Consider the following 21,315-nt stretch of genomic DNA (forward strand, 5'->3'; position numbering starts at 1 on the left):
AGCCGTACGCTCTGAGCAGAGCGCACGCTCTGAATGAGGGCCGTCCTCCATAATTATGGAGCGTCCTCCTGGACGCTCGTATAGCTGTGGGTCACCACCCACAGCCTATACGAGCGTGCAGATTGATGGCCGCGATGGTCTTGACCATCGCGACCATCGCCACTGCGAGCCGGAGCCTGCGGTTGAGTTTCTCAACCGCAAGGCCCGGAGAGATTTTGGCTATATCAGAGCCAAAATCACTCCCACTGACATCACTAGTGATGTCAGTGGGCCGGCTTCAACATCGACAGCACGCCCCCTTTGATCAGACACAACGAGCGAAGGAAAGTCCTTCGCTCGTCGCGTCTGGCGCATGCGCACGACGGAGCTCCCGCCGTCGTGCGCATGCGCAGTGCACACCATCGACCCACTTGCGAGCGGACAGCCGCTTGCGAGTGGGTCTGAATCAGGCCCAAAGTTCCTATCCGGATCAGACCCGGAATTTTGCCGGCGCTGACTCGGGATATTCCCGAGTCAGCGCCGCTCACACCGCAGTCGGGTCTGCATAGACCCGGCTTTTGCGGAGTGAAAGTGGATGCTTGCAGATGACGTCATCTCCAAGTGCCACTGAAGCCGGACCAATCGGCCGGCTAGCAGCGCACTCCAGGTCATCGTGACCCGGAGTGCGCTGTTCCCATAGCAGGGTTTCACGGGCTACGCCCGTGTTAAACCCTGCTAGTTACCTGGGTTGGATTGCCGGGTCACTCGACCCGGCGATCCAACCCTCTGCCCTTTTACACCAGGGAGCTGCCCGGGTTAACCCTTCAAAAACCCGGGTTTTAGCTCCGGTGTAAAAGGGGTATAAGATGGCTATGCAACCAACGTTCTGGACATTTTCTGAGGTAGATTTCTGGCATCGCAGCCGGGATTATAGTTACGTTACCGATAATTATTAGAGCAGATGATTTAATAACCCAGTTCATTTTAAACCTGTCCCGTTTTTCTATCACTTTCATGGTGGCCGCAGGTTTTCAGCAGATTCATTGGGGCTTTTTATCCATTAGGAAAAACCTCTAAAATGGTTAAACGAATTATAATGAAGCTACAAAGTGCTGGGACATGTAGAGAAACAGCATTGCTGTGTAATTAGGCCGCACTAATTGTTCATATTGTCGCTGACAAACATCGCTCCATTCATCACTGGGCTAATCAGGCCACGTCGCTTTTTTCAAGCACGTATTTACCTCTCTAAAAGAAGCCTCGGTTTAAGTTGTATATAACTGTGCTTCAAGCATCATTCATGCTAAATCCCACAATATCTTATGGATAACCCATTAATGTGGGCTGACGACTATTGTGAGGGGGGGAGGACGTTGGTTTAAGTAATGCAGCGCGGACATCGCCCAGCACTCCTCTCCCCTAATGGGATTCTAATTAATTAATGGAGAAGGCCTGTTTATGTTTCCACCTTTTAAAGAACAAAACTATGATTTAATCCACAAACTGACACAATCAGCAAATTATCCGAGTTAAGGGGAACGAACGAGATGACAATGAGCCGCGCTTTCTCCTGGGTGCAGCTGGGGACTCTGTGCGCCCGCCATGTTTTTGTTACTCGCCATCCGCACACCTGCTACTCCCCATTCTTCAGTCTGCACACAAAAGGCTGATCACAAGGTGTTCCCTACTCAGATGAATTATCAGCAAGCTCTTCCAGTGGCCTTTGCCTTGTATTCTGTGTCTGTAATGAAGCGGCCTGTTACTGGGGGCCGCAGACTGTATATTCTGAGTTGAACCAAGAGGGCGGTGAGAGGTTCCTTGTAAGAAAATGTCTGCAGGTTATCTGATCTCTGTTCTTCCATCTCCTTCCGCCAGAAAAAGAGACCTCTGACCAGACGTTGGAGAGCACAAAGTCCAGGTCTAATAATGAGGACACTTCTGGTCAAGCAAAGACTGTCTGTCCAGGTGAGGTAAAAGCTAGTTCTGATTGGTGGGTTTTATAGTTTGTGCTTTTCCACAAGGAGTCAAACAAAGATAAAGTTGTAAACGCTTAGGGCCTGATTCAGACCCGGTCGCGAGCGCTGGGCGCTCGCAACCGGGTCGATGGTGGCCCAGAGCGCATGCGCACGACGGGGCCGGCTCCGTCGTGCGCATGTGCAAGACCCGGATAGCGACGGGCAAGTCGTCGCTACGGGTCTCATCCCAAAGGGGGCGTGCTGTCAATGTTGAGTGACAGCACGCCCCCTTTGGTGGGCGGGCCAGGGGAGTGGCTGCCCAAACGGAGGCGTTCCCATGTGAACGCCTCCGTTTCGGGCCGGCCCCACTGACATCACAAGTGATGTCAGTGGGAGAGATTTCGGCTCTGTTTGAGCCGAAATCTGACTGGGGCTTGCGGCAACGAGACTCTACCACAAGGGTCTCGTCGCAAGCCCGATGGTCGCGATGGTCCTTCAAAAAAAATAGCCCGGCCCTGATTCAGAGCAAGCGCTCTGTCAGAGCGACCGGCTCTGAATCAGGGCCTTAAGTCAGGGGCAACGCGATAGAGCAGTGGTAACCATTGCTGTTCCGTCCTCGGGTTGATCCCAGCCATCACAATGGAGGCATTTGCATTACAAAGTCTCGGTGACCCGGCGCGGTAACTGCTGTGTGTGTTCCACACTTTTTCTAAGTAATTGTGCGCAGGCCCTTGTGTGTGTATATATAGAATTAATTCGATTTCTGAGCGTTCCATCCCATCACAACGTTAGCATTGGACGTTTCGGCCATTGCTGCATGGATACATTATGCCAGTGTGGGGGTCTGGAAATTAGGAAAGAGCTTAGTAACCAACTGCAGAAAATACAAATCTGCTTATGCATTTATGAGACTCCCATTTCCAGACCATCCCTGTAAAAGGGGGATAATGTACAATTAGGGATGCCAAGATGGAAGGGGGGATGTGGGGATGGGTACTAATTACCAAGGCCTGTTGCGGGGGCCCAGGCCAGCTGCTGAGGACAAATTTCCCCCTTTGCCACTGGAGGGGGCGTGGTCACGTCTCCCCTATAAGGCCACGCCCACTCACTACCCGGGTCCAGAGGATGTCTCGACGGCCCTTTCTACACTTGCGGACTCCTGAAAACAACTTTTCAGAGTCCAACTCCCCCTGCGCAACTACCATTGATGTCTGCTCAGTTATAATGTTATTTATGTCTTCTATTAATCCTGATGTCTCCATTATGCGGCACTATTGTTCTTGTGAATGGTTTTATTAGTTTTGGATCTTTAGGTGGCATTACCCAATAGAGGCCTATGGGCTAATTTTCAGGACGCCCCCTCCAATTGGATCCCTCCCAGCCCCCCCCACGGTGCGCGCGTTCTTCTGCGCAGAAGGACGCCACAGGGACTCCTGGGTGTTAAACCTGGAAGTCTCCCTATCAGAGGCTATCGCAAAGGACAGCTCTTATCGGGAGAGCTGTCCTTTGCGATTTTAATCGCATTTCTAAGTACACACAGTACCTGCAGAATTAACGCCGGCATGTACCCGATGAGAGACGGGATGTACCGCATTGCGGATGCGATGCTTAGTACATCCCGCCCAAGGGGAGATACATCTAGCCCTGGAGAGAGATAAAGTGGAGGTTACCCCTAGCAACCAATCAGATTATGTAATTGTACAGACTGTGGGCCTGATTCAGAGCCGGTCGCTATTTGCGGTCGTTCGTTCAACAAAAATGGGTGGCTATTCAAATGAACCGTTCGCTCTTTGCGGTCTGTTGACGCCTCTATGTCTGAACGAGCGAACAAAACTTGCGGTTGTAATTTTGAAAAAGACGCCCCCTGGCCGCTCGCACCATACGTCATGTCCGCTATTTATTAGATTAATCGAGTACATCGAACAGCGTATGAACTGCTCGCTATTCTTGTGGTTGGTTTTTGCTACCACAAATTTGCGAGCAGTTCTGGCTATAAAATAACCCAGTGACATGGTCAATGACGCTGCTGTTTTAATTATGCACACCTATAAAACGCCCTTTTTGACTTTAAGCACGCCTGCGTTCTGATTTCCACTTCCCGTTTTCAAGCACCTTCCCCTGTTACCACCCACATACGCCTCCTCCTGTCACTCATATTAGCAGGTATTTGCTATTTAGCGAACAAACGATTTTCGGCCGCACTGACTGGTTTGCGCATGCGTATTATGATCCGTACGCATGCGCAGTTGGGCAAACATCGCTCGGAGTGAACGAGCGGCCGCTTACGAGCGGCTCTGAATCAGGCCCAGTGCTAGATAACTGATAGCAGGAGACTGATTGGTTGCTAGGGGAAACTTCATCTCTCTTGAAGGTTTGAGGCACCTCCCTTATAAAGTTACCCCTTTCCTACAATTCATTCCCTTTCATGCGCAGCCTCTAATTATGAAGCCGTTTATATAAGAACGATATTAAATGACCTATGGGCTTATTACTGTGAGGACTGCTGGAGACCTGCAGCCAGCCGTATAGTGCTATATAAGGCAGGACAGTCAGTACGATCATCGATGGGATTCACAATCGACCCTTAAGTAATAGTAGCATTTCCTTAACCTTTATACAGCTGTCTCCCGGCTGTACATGGCAGTGTGTGATGTAATGAAGAGATTGATTCATTGATCACAGTGTAGAGGATTCTGGAGCTTTTGAATCTCAGACTGGTATTTAGCTCCCTGGAACTGCGCAGGACTCACTCACAGGGCCGGGCATTTGTTTACCCAGGAATAACATAAGATTTAAAGTGCACCTGTCCCTTTATCACAATACAAGCTGCCATATTGTGAGGTGAACAGTGGGCCTGATTCAGAGCCGGACGCTATTTGTGGACGGTCGTTCCAAAAAAGGGGCCGTCTATTTATATGGAGCGCTTGCTCATTGCGGTTTGTTGACGCCTCTATGTCTGAGCGAGCGAACGAAAAATGCGCTCGCTATTTTGTAAAGACGCCCCTTTGTCGTTCGCATCACACGTCATCTCCGGTTTTTATTTGATTAATCGGGAACATCGAAAGGCATCTGAACTGCTCGCAGTGCTTGTGGTAGGTTTTTCTTACTGCTATCACTGTGAGCAGTTCAGGCTAAAAGACAACCAAGTGATGTGGTCGATGACGCTCCTTTACTAATTATGCACTCCCATTAAACGCCCTTTTTACCGTTTGGCATGCCTGCGTTCGGATCTCCTCTCCCCCGTTTTCAAGCACCTTCCTCTGTGACCACCCACAAACGGTACATTCTGTCAATCAAATTAGTAGCCCCTCGCTGTTTTGCGAGCGCACGATTTCTGACCGCAATGACTGGTTTGCGCATGCGCATTACGACCCATACACATGCGCAGTTGTGCAAACATCGCTCATAGCGAATGAGCGGCCGCTTACGAGCGTCTCTGAATCAGGCCCACTATTCTGTTTTAGCCTCCGCCAGGAACATGTGACTTCAATGAGGCAGGAACTGGAGGCTCGCATTCCCCATATGCATTCCTTTATCCCACATAATGGGGGACTCGGTGATGATTGGAGGATTTTGCATCTGTGAATTCATCTTGTTGAGTAGACTAATAACTATTGTGTTCTCACACTGGGGAATCCTGTAAACATGGCCTGATGGGCTGACTTGTGGAAAGCTTTAAGAAACTGTTATGTAGGAAAAGTGTATGTTATTAAGGAGGGTAACAAGACATGTGCCCCCGGGATGGGGCTGTAAATCTAAGCAGGTCTGACTGGGCTGCAGTGAAATTATGAGGAAATGAGGGAATGTGTGATATGAGATGGAACCACGTCGCCTACAGTAGTAAATGCTTAGAAAGCCTGAATCTGAATATTCCCAGACACTAGTAACAATTCCCAGTCTTCCGACTGCCAGACTAATGACGGCGCTTTCTCTCCCCGCAGTGACGACGCCGCAGAGTGTGACAGGTATACAGTACAATAACCAGGTGTCCATCGACGCAGAGGGACCCTGTCCGCCCCCCCCAATATGTGAAGAGGCCTTTCTGTCTTTTAAGTTATAATTGTATCTATGTGTTTTATATGTGATAAATAATCTGTACTCTTTAATAAAATATTTTCTATATAATACTTCTTTAGTTCTGCTTTGATACTTCATAACAAAGTTACAGCAAAAACTCAGGGTAACACTGGAGGATTATAGTGTATATATCTCTGAACGCTTTAATTCTGCTGGGTTAGAGCTTCAATATGGCTGCTCTCGGCAGCTGGAATACCTTCATATATCCATTCTTACCAACAAGGTGTTTTTATTTTCTCCCTTTACACATATCTTACAAAATTTATTCTGGCCCAATTGGAACAAAACAAGTGTAGCCCCCAAATCACCAAAAACATGTCCTAATGTGCCCTGATGCACTGTCAGACAAAGCCTGTATACTGATACAGCCCACAAAATGGCTGCCTTCACTGTCTATAGGTGACAGGTCCACTTTAAGCAGACTTGTTGGTGCTAGGGTTGCCAGACCGGCCATTTTGAACCAGACACACATGAAATGCAGTGTACAGACTCCATGTCATAGGGGCTAACAAAGGAGAAGACCCGAATACAGGTGTTCATACAGTATATTAAAGAGTTACCTCCGGTCATAACATGGCTATTGTCGGAGAAAATCCCCACCTTTGTAGGCTATTTTTCAAGTATCATGGCAGGTAAAGTACCAGTTCTGTTATTGCCATCTTAAGATCGCAATGAAAGATGATAAAAGATGATGGCAATATTTATTTTATTATTAGATCATGATGGTAAGGTTTTAAAAAAATAAAAATTAAAAATCAGCATGAACACTGGAATAATCAATAGACCCCTCCAGGGCGGAATAGTGCATTAGCGGTCCCCATAGCGAGACTTGGGTAGGCTGGATAAAATGGTTCTCTTCCTAGCTGCCTCAGAACTAGCGAGTGGGTGACTGACATTGACCCACCTGGTCTGCACTGTGATCTATGCCCTGTGCACCCACAGTAGTTCCGGGCAGCCTAATTGCAATGATTTCGGAGTAATCATGAATGCCTTCATAGCACCAACCAGAGCCGGCCCTAGGCATAGACTAACTAAGCAAATGCCTAGGGCATTTGGAATGCCATGGGGCATCCAAGCCTACCTAGGGTCGGTGGAGGTTTGGTGCAGGCACGACCAGGGCACCTGCTGCCGGCTGGGCAGAGACTCTGGCAGCTGCTACTGCCGCTGCTCAGTGTCCATGATCGGAGTTTACCTGACAGCTCCAATCGGGCCTGGCAGCAGCGAACGGTGAGCGGGCAGCGGCGGTACTGCTGGCGGCAATATGCGTGGGCGGAGCACCTGGACAGCAGCCAGTGGTTTTCGCCGGGTTTGCTCTGGAGCGTCACACAATCAAAATGAGCTTCTGCGCATTGGGCAGAGGCTCATTCAGGCCTATAAGTAAATGGTCGCGGGAGGGTTGTTGCATCATGGGTTTTTGCGGAGCTCGGAGTAGTGAGTCACACCTCACGGGCCTGGGCTCCCCCCCCACCAGTCATCACAAATACCTGACGGGAAAAGTGGGTCCGCCTTGCTGTACCTTGAGTCGGACGGCTCTGCCGGCTGCGATCAAGCAAAGTAAATTTGGAACTGGGGGAGGGCCAGGGTGCTGTTGTGATCACTGCTGGGATAGGGGCGGTGGGTGACGGTGGGTGCTGACACTGTGCTGTGATAGGGGGTGCTGTGCTGGGTGACGGCCCCTTCCTTGAGGCCACACCCCTTTTTCAGGATCCCACAGGGAGGGGAGCATCACCCAAAATCATGCCTAGGGCACTAATTTAGCTAGGGCTGGCTCTGGAACCAACTGTGGGCAAGCTGTATGCATTGTATTGAGCACAGTAAAGGTAAGTAGAATTTGATACCTGCCTAGATTATAGCGCTAAACTGATAACTCTAGTTACTGTACACATTTCTTAGAATATCCGCACTATCTTCATCCTATCTTTGAAGTCTCCAGCCCTGGTATTTGTGGGAAAACCGTATTGACTATCACTAAAGTAGGTAAATGTCCTATTTACTAAATCTGTTATGCAGAAGATTTCACAGTATTGGAGGGCACCGTCATCTCATACAGCGTACGCTGTGGGGGTGCTATTTATTAAGATGGCATTAGATCACTCTTTCCTATCGAGAGAGTATCTAGAGTGCGAAGAAGGATCCATGTAGATCCCTCCTCCTCCCCAAGTTCTCACAGTGTATATGCGTGACCTATGGTCTCAAATGTGCAGCGACACTGACGTGGCAGAACCCAGCAGCCTAAACTCTCACTGCCGTCATCAGTGATAAAGCTGTAGCTTTTAGCTGCATACACACACAATGATTTAGTAAATGAACAAATTTAGTAAACGATTTTCGTTCATTTTTTCAACGGAAAAATGAACAAAAATCGTTTACTAAGATCGTTCATTTACTAAATGTAATGAACGATTTTTTGGAGCTACAAACGATTTCTGCATATCCCCTACTGAAAATCGTTGAGTTGGTCAGTCTGGCTAAACTACAAACGTGAAAGCGCATGAACGATAATCGTTCGTTTTAACTCAGAAAGTGAAGGATTTTTTCAACGATTGAACGATAAACAATATCGTTATCGATAATCGTTCAAAAAATCGTTGTGTGTGTATGCAGCTTTAGTATTCGCTGGGGGAGCTAATTATAGGAGCAGCTGTGTCGGGAATGATAAATAGCCCCGTAACACATGATGAAATAGCCGAAAATAGCCGCGATAAGGGACGATGGCTTTAGGGGTATTTCTCACAATTTTAATAAATAGGCTGCTTTAGCCATTCCCAGATCAGCAGCTGCATAGTGCACAGGCATGCGTGTAAGGTAATTGGTGTTCAGTCTTGCATCCCGTGTACTACATATGTGGCTGGATCTGCACGCCTGATCTGGTAACCCTAATCCCATGGCATTTGTGGCTATGAATTCCCCACCCCTTCATTCACTAGATGTATAGTGTTATTGTGTGACACAAAGCACTTAATCAGTGATCTGCACAACCCCTAATTATCCCCATGTGATACAAACCCCTGTGTCCCAGTGATTGGATGTGTTAAATACCACTCAAGCTGTCCCTGCTGCAGTGTTTAAGCTGACCAGTAGGGGGGGGGGGAGAGAGAGAGAGAGAGAGAGTATATTTTAGATTTACATGGTTCTCTAGCTACATAGTTATACTTGCAGCTGTTTGTATCACTCAATATATAAATACTTTTAAATGTACAAGCAGGGACGTTTCAAGAGAGGAGGGGGCCCATTGCAGACTCAGGGCTCGATTCAGATCCGCTCACTAGGGGGCCCATTTATCAAAGTGCATTTGAGGTAAATTCCCCGAAAACACCTGTTTTCTGGGGTTTACCTCAAATACTTAGTATCCCCCAAATGTATGAAGGAGGGATCCCTCCATTGCCGCCGGCAGCCGTCTCCCCCATAGGTTTCTATGGGGGATGCGATGCTGCCAAATGTATCAATATCGGGAATGCGAAGCATTCCCGATATTGGCCCCAGCAGCTAACGCTATCTGAAGATAGCGTTAGCCGCTGTGTACTATGGGCACTTACCCGGATTTCAGCCGGCGGAGGGATCTTCCAGATCCCTCCGCCGGCAATGGGCGCTGTTCATGCGCAGTCCGCGGGAATGCGCTCCGGCCACATCGCAGGGGCGGGCTCTTTTCGGAGCCCGTCTCCCTGCATGTGCCGGGTCATACATTCGGCTGGTATGATCGCATTTTGCAATGCGATCATGGGCGGTACTGCATGCCCTGATCGCATTGCAAAATGCGATCCTTAATAAATGGGCCCCTAGATGCATACGCTCGCACCCAGCGTATGCAAATCTGGCCAACCCACAGCAAGGCAGGCGATCGCACGGCAAGGCATTAGTACGCCCACTATGTCTTGGCGTGCGATCGCCTTGTGTATGCAGATGCCCACTAGACTGTCTTAAGACGCCTACTAGCGCACGTCATCTCCAGGAAGTGTATGCAACCATCGGTACATCGGGTACCATCGGATGCGTGTACTATGATGCTGTCTCTTAATTATGCACACCTCTGAAACGGCGTTGAGACGCTCAGGCACGTCTGCGCTCGCACCTCCACTCCCTCGTTTTTAATGGCCAGCCCCTGTTACCCCCCCACAAACGGCTTCCCCTGTCACTCACTCTGCTGGGCAGTCAATGCGCAGCAAACGAACGCTTCCCGATCTCTCGCACTGGTTCTCGCACGCGCACTGCGATTCGCAGAATGCGAAAATCGGGCAGCTACGAGCGAACGCATCCTAGAGAGCGGGTCTGAATCAGGTCCTCGGTGCGCCCTCCTCCTCTCTCTGGCGGTCCCGCAGCGCTGCACTTACAGTAGATTCTGGTTAGTGCCAGAATCTACAGGGCATGCGCGGGTCTCCGGGAAAATGTCGCCCGCACTGGTTTCCTGGAGACATCGATACTGCGCACACAAGTCACCGAGAAAATGGTCATCGCCATTTTCCCAGTGAGCGTTGGCTCGGTGTTGCAGAGCAGCACTACAGACAGGCAGGGTGCAGGGTGTACACCCATTATAGATACGCCCCTGTGTACTAGTTGGATTAATGCTGTACATAGGATGCAACTTGCAACATATTTTACAAGTTTACACTTCTATGTGTGAGTGTTTGTATATTACACAAATGGCATAAATATTCTATAAATATATATATTATGTCCTGTAAATTATAATTTATATATTTATTATATTAAGGCTGAATCGAATAAATGGAATTTTCCCATAGAGAATTCAGTAGAGGGGTCATGGTGTGTAAGGGACTATGGGGGTCATTCAGACCCGGTCGTTAGCGCCGATACGCTCAGACCGGGTCGATGGCCCCCCACAGAGCATGCGCACGCCGGCGCCGTTGTGCGCATGCGTGAGACCCGCTACGACCGACAGCGCCGGTCGTAGCGGGTCTCGATCCAAAGGGGGCGAGCTGTCGATGTTGATTGACAGCTCGCCCCGTTTGGAAGGCGGGCCGGGGGGGTGGCAGCCCAAACGGAGGCGTTCCCATGGGAACGCCTACCGTTTGGGGGAGGTCCACTGACCTCACCAGTGAGGTCAGTGGAGAGCTTCCGGCTCAGACAGAGCCGAAAGCTCTCCGGGGCTTACGACAAGGGAGACCCTACCCTAGGGTCTCGTCATAAGCCCTGATGGTCGCGATGGTCTTGACCATCGCTACCATCACCTTAGGTGGTCGTAAGGCTGTGGGTGTGCTCATTGGCTAGGGCTACATGACAGAGGGCTGGGTGAGTAGGGGCCCTGCTGTGCTCAATGGCTAGGGCTACATGACAGAGGGCTGGGTGAGTAGGGGCCCTGCTGTGCTCAATGGCTAGGGCTACATGACAGAGGGCTGGGTGAGTAGGGGCCCTGCGGTGCTCAATGGCTAGGGCTACATGACAGGGCTGGGTGAGTAGGGGCCCTGCGGTGCTCAATGGCTAGGGCTACATGACAGAGGGCTGGGTGAGTAGGGGCCCTGCAGTGCTCAATGGCTAGGGCTACATGACAGAGGGCTGGGTGAGTAGGGGCCCTGCGGTGCTAAATGGCTAGGGCTACATGACAGAGGGCTGGGTGAATAGGGGCCCTGTGGTGCTCAATGGCTAGGGCTAAATGACAGAGGGCTGGGTGAGTAGGGGCCCTGCGGTGCTCAATGACTAGGGCTACATGACAGGGGGCTGGGTGAGTAAGGGCCCTCCGGTGCTCAATGACTAGAGCTACATGACAGAGGGCTGGGTGAGTAAGGGCCCTGCGGTGCTCAATGACTAGGGCTACATGACAGAGGGCTGGGTGAGTAGGGGCCCTGCGGTGCTCAATGGCTAGGGCTACATGACAGAGGGCTGGGTGAGTAGGGGCCCTGCAGTGCTCAATGGCTAGGGCTACATGACAGAGGGCTGGGTGAGTAGGGGCCCTGCGGTGCTCAATGGCTAGGGCTACATGACAGAGGGCTGGGTGAGTAGGGGCCCTGCGGTGCTAAATGGCTAGGGCTACATGACAGAGGGCTGGGTGAATAGGGGCCCTGTGGTGCTCAATGGCTAGGGCTAAATGACAGAGGGCTGGGTGAGTAGGGGCCCTGCGGTGCTCAATGACTAGGGCTACATGACAGGGGGCTGGGTGAGTAAGGGCCCTGCGGTGCTCAATGACTAGGGCTACATGACAGAGGTCTGGGTGAGTAAGGGCCCTGCGGTGCTCAATGACTAGGGCTACATGACAGAGGGCTGGGTGAGTAGGGGCCCTGCGGTGCTCAATGGCTAGGGCTACATGACAGAGGGCTGGGTGAGTAGAGGTCCTGCGGTGCTCTCTAGCTACTGGGTCTACATGGGGTGTGATATGTATTACCGCCGGCCATCAATTCCCGACAGCGGCTGCCCAACAAAGGAGGAAATCCCGATCGTCCTAATGGTATTTAGTAACCTAACCTAACCCCCTAACCCTCCTTAGGGGTGCCTAACCCTAACCTCCCCCCCTGTGCCTAATCTCTCCCTCGGGGGTGCCTAATCCTAACCTCCCCCCGGGGATGCCTAACCCTAACCCTCCCTCCCCCTAGCCTAACCTCTCGGGGGGGATGCCTAACCCTAAATCCCCCCCGGGAGCCCTAAACCTAACCCTCCCCCCTCCCGGCTGTCTGCTGCGGCGCCTGGCATCCGCTTGATCGGGATGCTGGGCACCGGTCTCCCGATGTCGGGCAAATGACAGGCGTCTAAATTTAGACGCCTGTCATTCGTCTCTAGTCGGGATAAAGCAGTCTGGAAGCCGGCGGTCGGCATTTAGACCGTCGGGTTCCAGACTACATCCTGCTACATGACAGAGGGCTGAGTGAGTAGGGGCCCTGCTGTGCTCTCTAGCTGCTGGGGCTACATGACAGAGGGCTGGGTGAGTAGGGGCCCCGATGCACTCTCTAGCTGCTGGGGCTACATGACAGAGGGCTGGGTGAGTAGGGGCCCGCTGTGCTCTCTAGCTGCTGGGGCTACATGACAGAGGGCTGAGTGAGCAGGGGCCCTGCTGTGCTCTCTAGCTGCTGGGGCTACATGACAGAGGGCTGGGTGAGTAGGGGCCCCGCTGTGCTCTCTAGCTGCTGGGGCTACATGACAGATGGCTGGGTGAGTAGGGGCACCACTTTGCTCTCTAGCTGCTAGAGCTACATGACAGAGGACTGGGTGAGTAGGGGCACCACTGTGCTCTCTAGCTGCTGGGGCCACATGACAGAGGGTTGGGTGAATAGGGGCCCTGCTGTGCTCTCTAGCTACTGGGGCTACATGACAGATGGCTGGGTGAGTAGGGGCACCACTTTGCTCTCTAGCTGCTAGAGCTACATGACAGAGGGCTGGGTGAGTAGGGGCACCACTTTGCTCTCTAGCTGCTAGAGCTACATGACAGAGGGCTGGGTGAGTAGGAGCACCACTGTGCTCTCTAGCTGCTGGGGCCACATGACAGAGGGCTGGGTGAGTAGGAGCACCACTGTGCTCTCTAGCTGCTGGGGCCACATGACAGAGGGCTGGGTGAGTAGGAGCACCACTGTGCTCTCTAGCTGCTGGGGCCACATGACAGAGGGCTGGGTGAGTAGGGGCACCACTGTGCTCTCTAGCTGCTGGGGCCACATGACAGAGGGCTGGGTGAGTAGGGGCACCACTGTGCTCTCTAGCTGCTGGGGCCACATGACAGAGGGCTGGGTGAGTAGGAGCACCACTGTGCTCTCTAGCTGCTGGGGCCACATGACAGAGGGCTGGGTGAGTAGGAGCACCACTGTGCTCTCTAGCTGCTGGGGCTACATGTCAGACTGAGGCCTTTGTTGCCGGCAGTTTGTTGTTATGTTTGGTCGCTATGACAACCGGAGCAGGCGGGGTGAGACAGGTCTATAGCTGCAGCAGGCTGGGTGCAGCAGGCAGGGCTGCTCTGACAGGTATGCAAGGGGTTAACTGCCCATAATCATCATACACTACAGCTGCAATTATTATACACATATTTTATCATCTAAGTTATCAACAGAAACACCATCCATGTACTTATATTACTAACAGCCCTGTTATATTGTTACACTAGGAGTGTGCCTTGTATTTCCACTAATGGTAATGTGCATGTGATTATGTTGTATTATATGATGTGTATTAGTTCTTTATGGCATATAATATAGTTTATTTTTATAAGATATATTTACATAGCTTTATTATTTGCTGAAAATAAATAATGTTCTTATATTATTATTATTATTAGTATTATTATTTTTATTAATAATATTATTTAGTTCTTAGTACAGCAGAGTTATTGGTGCTACAGTATGATGTTGTTGTGTTATTAGCGTTGCATTGTAGCGCCTGTTATTTGTGTCCCCTGTGGCAGGGTGAGAGCTATATAGGTAGGAACACACTGTGTATTACATGGGCTGCTGTGACAGGAGCTCAGAGGACAGTCAGGGCCTTGAACTATGGGGGAGATGTGTCAAATCTTGGAGAGAGAAAGTGGAGAGCGGTAAAGTACCAACCAATCAGCTCCTAACTGTCATGTTTGGTTGGTACTTTATCTCTCTCCAAGCTTTCATAAAAGTCCCAAACTCCTATCAAGTCTTAGGTTCTTCTCACTAATTTCTGGCCTCGTTGATCAGGAACAGGGTCAATTAGGAGTGAACAGCCGATGCAAACTGTGGGGACAAGTGTTCTGTTGCAGTTTACTAGGTAAATATACCTTGCATTCATATAAATAAGGAGTCAGTGGTCTGAGACAGAAATGTCCGCAATTGCGCCTGCGTAACTTGGGGTAACTAAAAAATCTACAATTCCACCCATATGCAAAGGAAGGTTGCGTGCCAGTCTGCCGCAGTAGCATATATGCCTGGTATACGCCAGGCACTGGTGGCAAACACTTAAGTCCCTTTGGCGCACGTTTTAAACCTTTTCTGTCATGTGCAACAGACCTATTCACTAATATGCAATGTCTGCTCTTATAAAGCAGAAACAACTCCCCCATTTGTGTAGGAAAAACAACAAAGTTTTGCCAAAACTACGCACACAAAAGCTTGTGGCAAAAATGAACCCTAGTGTGTGTGTACATGTGATAGGGAATATAGAGTGTAAGCTTCACAGGGCAGGGACTGGTGTAAATGAAGAAAATATTCTCTGCAAAATATGTGTGCTCTATGTAAATAGCTGGTAATAAATGAGTAATAAACCTGTCCCTGAAACAGATAATTTTTTCAAGTGTCTTTTCCTATCTGTTCGCAGGACGCTCGCAAGCGGGTCGATGGTACCCAAATGCGCATGCGCACGACAGAGGGAGCTCCGTCGTGCGCATGCGTGAGACCCGGATAGCGACAGCCAAGCTGTCGCTCCGGGTCTCGCACCAAAGGGGGCGTGCTGTCGATGGTGAGTGACAGCACGCCCCCTTTGGTGGGCGTGCCGGGGGCGTGGCTGACAGTCGGAGGCGTTCCCATGGGAACGCCTACCGTCTGGGTCCGGCCCCACTGACATCACTAGTGATGTCAGTGGGAGTGATTTTGGCTCAGATAGAGCCAAAATCACTCCAGGGCTTGCGGTCACCGAGACCCTACTGCAGGGTCTCGTTGCAAGCCCAACGGTCGCGATGGTCTAGACCATCGCGACCATCATCATGGACGCTCGCATAAGCTGTGGGTGGTAACCCACAGCTATGCGAGCGTCCAAGAGGCCGCTCCATTTTTAAGTAGGAGGGCCCTGATTCAGAGCGAGCGCTCTGGTAGAGCGTCCGGCTCTGAATCAGGCCCACTGTTAGGACCCCTCCATCCTGGCTAAGGGAAGTATTCAATTAGGCTGCGAAAAGTCTGGGTAGGATGCACATACTGTAACATGACAGTGGTAGTGGTTACACAACTGGAATGTCGGTGACTCAGATAAGTTATGGGATTGGCCGAATATTGGTTGTAAGCGTCAGGCCCACTTTGATGGCTCTGCGCTCACATGTCCTCTTCAGCTTACCCTGTCCTGGACAACAGTAATGTGGGAAAAAAGACAATCGCTAAAAACATTTCTCTTCTAGTTTAGGGTAGATCTGAGACCTGATTATATTCTCTCAGCCGGATGGATCCTGACACGGTTCTGCCGTCTTTATACGGTACTATCCATGGGCATGGAATAGACCTAAACCTCAGTTTGGATAGTTTGGAGGACTGTGATACTGACAGCTTGTCTGAAGAGAGAAGATACCAATCTGAACTTCAGAGCAGGATCATTTATAACGAGGAGACCGTCTTCCAAACCACTGACGTCACAAAGCTAGGAGATGCTGAGGTCACAGGCGCATCTCACCAGGACATGAGGACAGCGCCAGGGAATAACAGGTCATTTCATTTCCATTTGTAGCAGTCATCCTATGCAGAATGTATCATACTGTATGTGCAAAATTTCAACAAAAATAATCATATTTATTACCGTGTTTTAGATAAACCTCCATATACTGTATATCTGCGCAGATCTGCCCTGCCTGTCCCAAATTACAACTGAAATTGTAAATATTTCCCCGAAATGAAGGTTATGTTGTATTGCTCCATAGTGTATGCTGCCATTCTGAATCCAGACTAGTAATCGTGTAGTAAACAGCTGGAGAGACCTTTAGGAAATATGTTATTGCTGTATGTAGTCCCACTTATGCCAGAAATGAATTCAGAGCTGTTGTTAGAAATCCAGTGTGAGGTTATCCTGATATGGTAGGTCCCCGAATTCTACAGCATTCCAGCATTGTGGTCCTCAGCCACTTGGTATATACTGTAGGTCTACACTTGTAACTATGTTTAACTTTATATGTTATTCTGTTTTATTCTATTTCCCATGTTTTCCAGTTTTGATGCTGCAGAAATTTTTGGCCCCTATTAAATAAATAACAATATTAATACTACTACCGTTTTACCGATTAAAACAGGTAGCCATGTTGTTGAAGCCCATCCCGTTAGGTTCCAATTCCTGTGACAGTAGGAGTGGGAGAGCAGGGCTGGACTTGACCTGTGGGGGGCACCCAGCAGATTAGGGGGTATGCAATCGGGAAACCGGTTGACGTAAGCCCGACAGCCGGCTTCCCGATTGCTTTATCCCGGCGAGGGTTAAATGACAGGCGTCTAAATCTAGACGCCTGTCATTTTTCCGACGCCGGGAGACCGGCGCCCGGCATCCCAATCGAAGGGATGCCGGGCGCCGCAAGCAGACAGCCGCAGGGGGGGAGGGTTAGGTTTAGGGCACCCGGGGGGGACTTAGGGTTAGGCACCCCTCCCGGAGGGTTAGGGTTAGGATAGGGGAAGGGTAGGGTTAGGGTTAGGCACCCCCAGGGGACTTAGGTTTAGGCAGCGGGGAAGGGGGGGTTAGGTTTAGGCACTTAGAGGGGGGATTAGGGTTAGGCACAGGGGGGGAGGTTAGGGTTAGGCACCCCTAAGGAGGGTTAGGGTTAGGGGGGATAGGTTAGTTTGTACTTACCTAGGGATGATCGGGATTTCCAGCGCTGTCAGGCTGCCGCTGCTGGGATCTCTGCATCTGTCGGACTGACGCTGCCGGGAATCGAACTGCCGGCCATGCGTCAGCCGGTATTTCATACCGATTCCGATTAGGGTAATGCCCCAGCAGGTGTAAGTAGAGCTTGCTCTTATATCATATCTCAGTGGGCTAATACCTAAAACTGACTTTGATGTTTTGGGTGGAATTAACCCTTTACAAACACTGACACACGTTCATAGCTTAGAGATGAACAATTTCCTAGTGAGTGCAGCTGCTATGGAGCCTCGAGGTGAGGGAATGCCAATTTCCCCTCCTTTCTGAAGTACCGCATCCCCCCCTGCTTGGCCCCGGCACCTCCCTCAGTGGCACACACAGCGTTCCCCTATTCAAAGCAGAGCACCAATTATGGCCAGCGGATACGATACGCAGTGTATCTACGGGAAACGCTAAGAAGGGTCATCACCGGGGCCCTACGGAAGTTTTGCTGTGGGGTCTAGCGAAGCTGGGTTCCGCCCCTAGATTTAGGCAAACATACTGTATTTATAGTTATCCACATCAAAGGCTGGAAGGTTAAAATCTGAGGGAACTGGCTATTACTGAGATGCTCTGCATGTACATAAATATATATATCTATCAGGGGTTAATTGGAGCTAAGTAATGTTCTGCAGATCTCTAAACCCGTATGATAATAATTATCTGTAAGGCAGAATGTTCTCATTGGTAAAATAAGGAGGATATAGGGCAGTAGGTTTAGTTCCCGCTAGATAATGAAGCTTCCTGGCACCTTTGCTTGGAAATTTATCTACCACGAAAATTCCACCCAAATCTGAGAATTGTATTTGGGTGAAATACGCCCGATGTTCCCCACCTGCCCAACACTGGGTTCCGGACTATAGATAGACAGTAAAGAGGTCGACAATGTCTAGCTCAGGCCTGGCCAACCTGTGGCTCTCCAGCTGTTGTGAAACTACAAGTCCCAGCATGTCTTGCCACAGTTTTGCTATTAGGGAATTCTAAAACTCTGGCAAGGCATGCTGGGACTTGTAGTTTCACAACAGCTGGAGAGCCACAGGTTGGCCAGCCCTGGTCTAGATAGACACCAGGGGCCAAATGTAATAGGGTGAGAGTTTCTGACACTTTTTAAACTTTGCCAATGTAATAGAGTCCAAAAACAAAGTAACAGAGCGAACTCGCATGTTTTTCTAGACTTAAAAAACTCTCAAGATTTAAAATCTCATTCAGATGTTTTCCCATTTTGAAGATAAAACTCAACCAATGTGAGAGTTTACTGCTAAACTCTCACATTTTCTAAACTCTCACCCTATTACATTTGGCCCCTAATGTTAGACAGTCAATAGGTCGACTGGGACAAAAGGTCGACAGGGACAAAATGTCGACGTGTTAGAAGGTTGACAGGTACAAATGGTCGACGTGGTGAAATGGTCGACGTGAAAATGGTCAACACATTTTTTTTTTTTTAGGGTTAGGTTTAAGGTTAGGCACTACTTGGGACGGTTAGGGTCAGGCACCAGGACGGAGGGTTAGGGTCAGGCACCAGGAGGGAGGGTTAGGGTGAAGATTAGGGCTAAAAATAAAAAAATAAAAATCGTGTCGACCTTTTTTGTGCCGACCGTTTTCAGGTCGACCTTTTGACTCTGTTGACATTCTTACATGTGTGTTGACCTTTTGTCCCTGTCGATCTTTTGTCCCAGTCGACCTATTGACTATCTAACATCTGGTGTCTATTTAGACACTGTCGACTTTTTTACAGTCTATCTGTCAACCCACACCCACCACCGCTGCGCCTCCTGCTCTCACTGGCAGCTTATTGGCGGTGGTCGGCAGCAGTGAGGTAAGTGCGGCAAACATCACACATCCACCACCGCTGCGCCTCCTGCTCTCACTGGCAGCTTGTTAGCGGTGGTTGGCAGCAGTGAGGTGAGTGTGGCAGACATCACACATCCACCACCGCTGTGCCTCCTGCTCTCACTGGCAGCTTGTTAGCGGCGGTCGGCAGCAGTGAGGTAAGTGCGGCAAACATCACACATCCACCACCGCTGCGCCTCCTGCTCTCACTGGCAGCTTGTTAGCAGTGGTTGGCAGCAGTGAGGTGAGTGTGGCAGACATCACACACCCACCACCGCTGCGCCTCCTGCTCTCACTGGCAGCTTGTTAGCGGCGGTTGGCAGCAGTGAGGTGAGTGTGGCAGACATCACACACCCACCACCGCTGCACCTCCTGCTCTAACTGGCAGCTTATTGGCGGCGGTCGGCAGCAGTGAGGTAAGTGCGGCAAACATCACACATCCACCACCGCAGCGCCTCCTGCTCTCACTGGCAGCTTGTTAGCGGTGGTTGGCAGCAGTGAGGTGAGTGTGGCAGACATCACACACCCACCACCGCTGCGCCTCCTGCTCTAACTGGCAGCTTATTGGCGGCGGTCGGCAGCAGTGAGGTAAGTGCGGCAAACATCACACATCCACCACCGCAGCGCCTCCTGCTCTCACTGGCTGCTTGTTAGCGGTGGTTTACAGCAGTGAGGTGAGTGTGGCAGACATCACACATCCACCACCACTGTGCCTCCTGCCCTCACTGGCAGCTTGTTAGCAGTGGTTGGCAGCAGTGAGGTGAGTACAGCAGACAGCACACACCCACCACCGCTGCGCCTCCTGCTCTCACTAGCAGCTTGTTAGCGGCGGTTGGCAGCAGTGAGGTGAGTGTGGCAGACATCACACACCCACCACCGCTGCGCCTCCTGCTCTCACTGGCAGCTTGTTAGCGGTGGTTGGCAGCAGTGAGGTGAGTGTGGCAGACATCACACACCCACCACCGCTGTGCCTCCTGCCCTCACTGGCAGCTTGTTAGCGGTGGTTGGCAGCAGTGAGGTGAGTACAGCAGACAGCACACACCATGCTCCGCTTTCAGGTTTGGGTGGAAATATTCTTAAACTAAAGTTGTAAAAGGGCGTAATTGTAATACCAATCGGGGCGAAAATTAGCGCTATCTATAGGCGGTCGCCTGCCTGCGACTTTATGCAAATGTTGCTGCAAAGCCCGTTCCCATCCGTGCGACTGCATGTGCAGTGAATGAGTCGCCCACTTTAAGCGTCCGCAGACGCTATGATACCGATTATTATGTCTTTAAATGCCACCATCGGTCGCAAGATGGAAACTTGCACCAGCTCTATGGCCGATGCAGCTTCCCTGTCCGTGTAATGCCTCCTGTGTGAGCGATTGCGCGTCTGTGTACACAACCACCGCCAACGACACGGCTGTAAAACTTCCATATTACGCCCATAAGACCGACCACCTCCACGTGTGCGCTAAGGCACCTCCCTGTCAACGCCCAGAAACGCTCACCAAATATTCAACACACTTCTCCGTGCGTGCGTCTGACATCGCAACGGCAACTCTGTACGGACAACATCGGAATGCATGCGTAGTTCCGACTCAGACACGTGTTAGTGTTCATGCTAGGCTGTTTTAGCAGGTAACCGCGCCCTGCTCGATTATTAAAGAGCAAAATGTGCCCTGCCCCTTTTAGCGGCGCCCAGCTGAAACAGACTGGCCGCTGCGGTGCTGCCGCCGTGTGAATAGATGCCGAGCGCAAGCTCATGGCATCTATACACATTAAGGAAGAGCTTCGGGGTAGCCCAGCACCTCCGTAGGTGCTGGGCACGCCCACATTAGTGACGCCCCCAACAGTGACGTCGCCGGGGCCGCAACACCCCCAACATTGACGCCAGCGGAGCCGCACCCCCTTCACGGGCCGGCTGCACCCCCTTTTCGAGCGTGCCAGCGTACCCATTCTCCCTGCCCGTCCTCAATCCTCGAGAGAACACAACATGTGCAGCAGCAAAAAAT

The 21,315-nt window shown here is 50.6% G+C and overlaps 2 protein-coding genes across 2 annotated transcripts in view; both read left to right on the forward strand.

Annotated features, from left to right (window-relative positions):
- The window catches only part of CRTAM (cytotoxic and regulatory T cell molecule), a 67,868-nt gene extending 61,874 nt beyond the window's left edge, over positions 1-5,994 (forward strand). Inside the window, exons 12-13 of the mRNA XM_088481825.1 lie at positions 1,855-1,944; positions 5,876-5,994. Coding sequence (XP_088337951.1) covers positions 1,855-1,944; positions 5,876-5,994 — 209 coding nt within the window. The remainder of the gene's footprint in view (positions 1-1,854; positions 1,945-5,875) is intronic.
- A 10,058-nt stretch (positions 5,995-16,052) lies between these two features.
- The window catches only part of JHY (junctional cadherin complex regulator), a 104,032-nt gene continuing 98,769 nt past the window's right edge, over positions 16,053-21,315 (forward strand). The window contains exon 1 of the mRNA XM_088481858.1: positions 16,053-16,312. Within this exon, the coding sequence (XP_088337984.1) occupies positions 16,053-16,312 (260 nt within the window). The remainder of the gene's footprint in view (positions 16,313-21,315) is intronic.

Source organism: Taudactylus pleione, unplaced genomic scaffold (assembly GCF_031769625.1).
Source record: "Taudactylus pleione unplaced genomic scaffold, aTauple2 ptg000278l, whole genome shotgun sequence".
NCBI classification, from domain to species: Eukaryota; Metazoa; Chordata; class Amphibia; order Anura; family Myobatrachidae; genus Taudactylus; species Taudactylus pleione.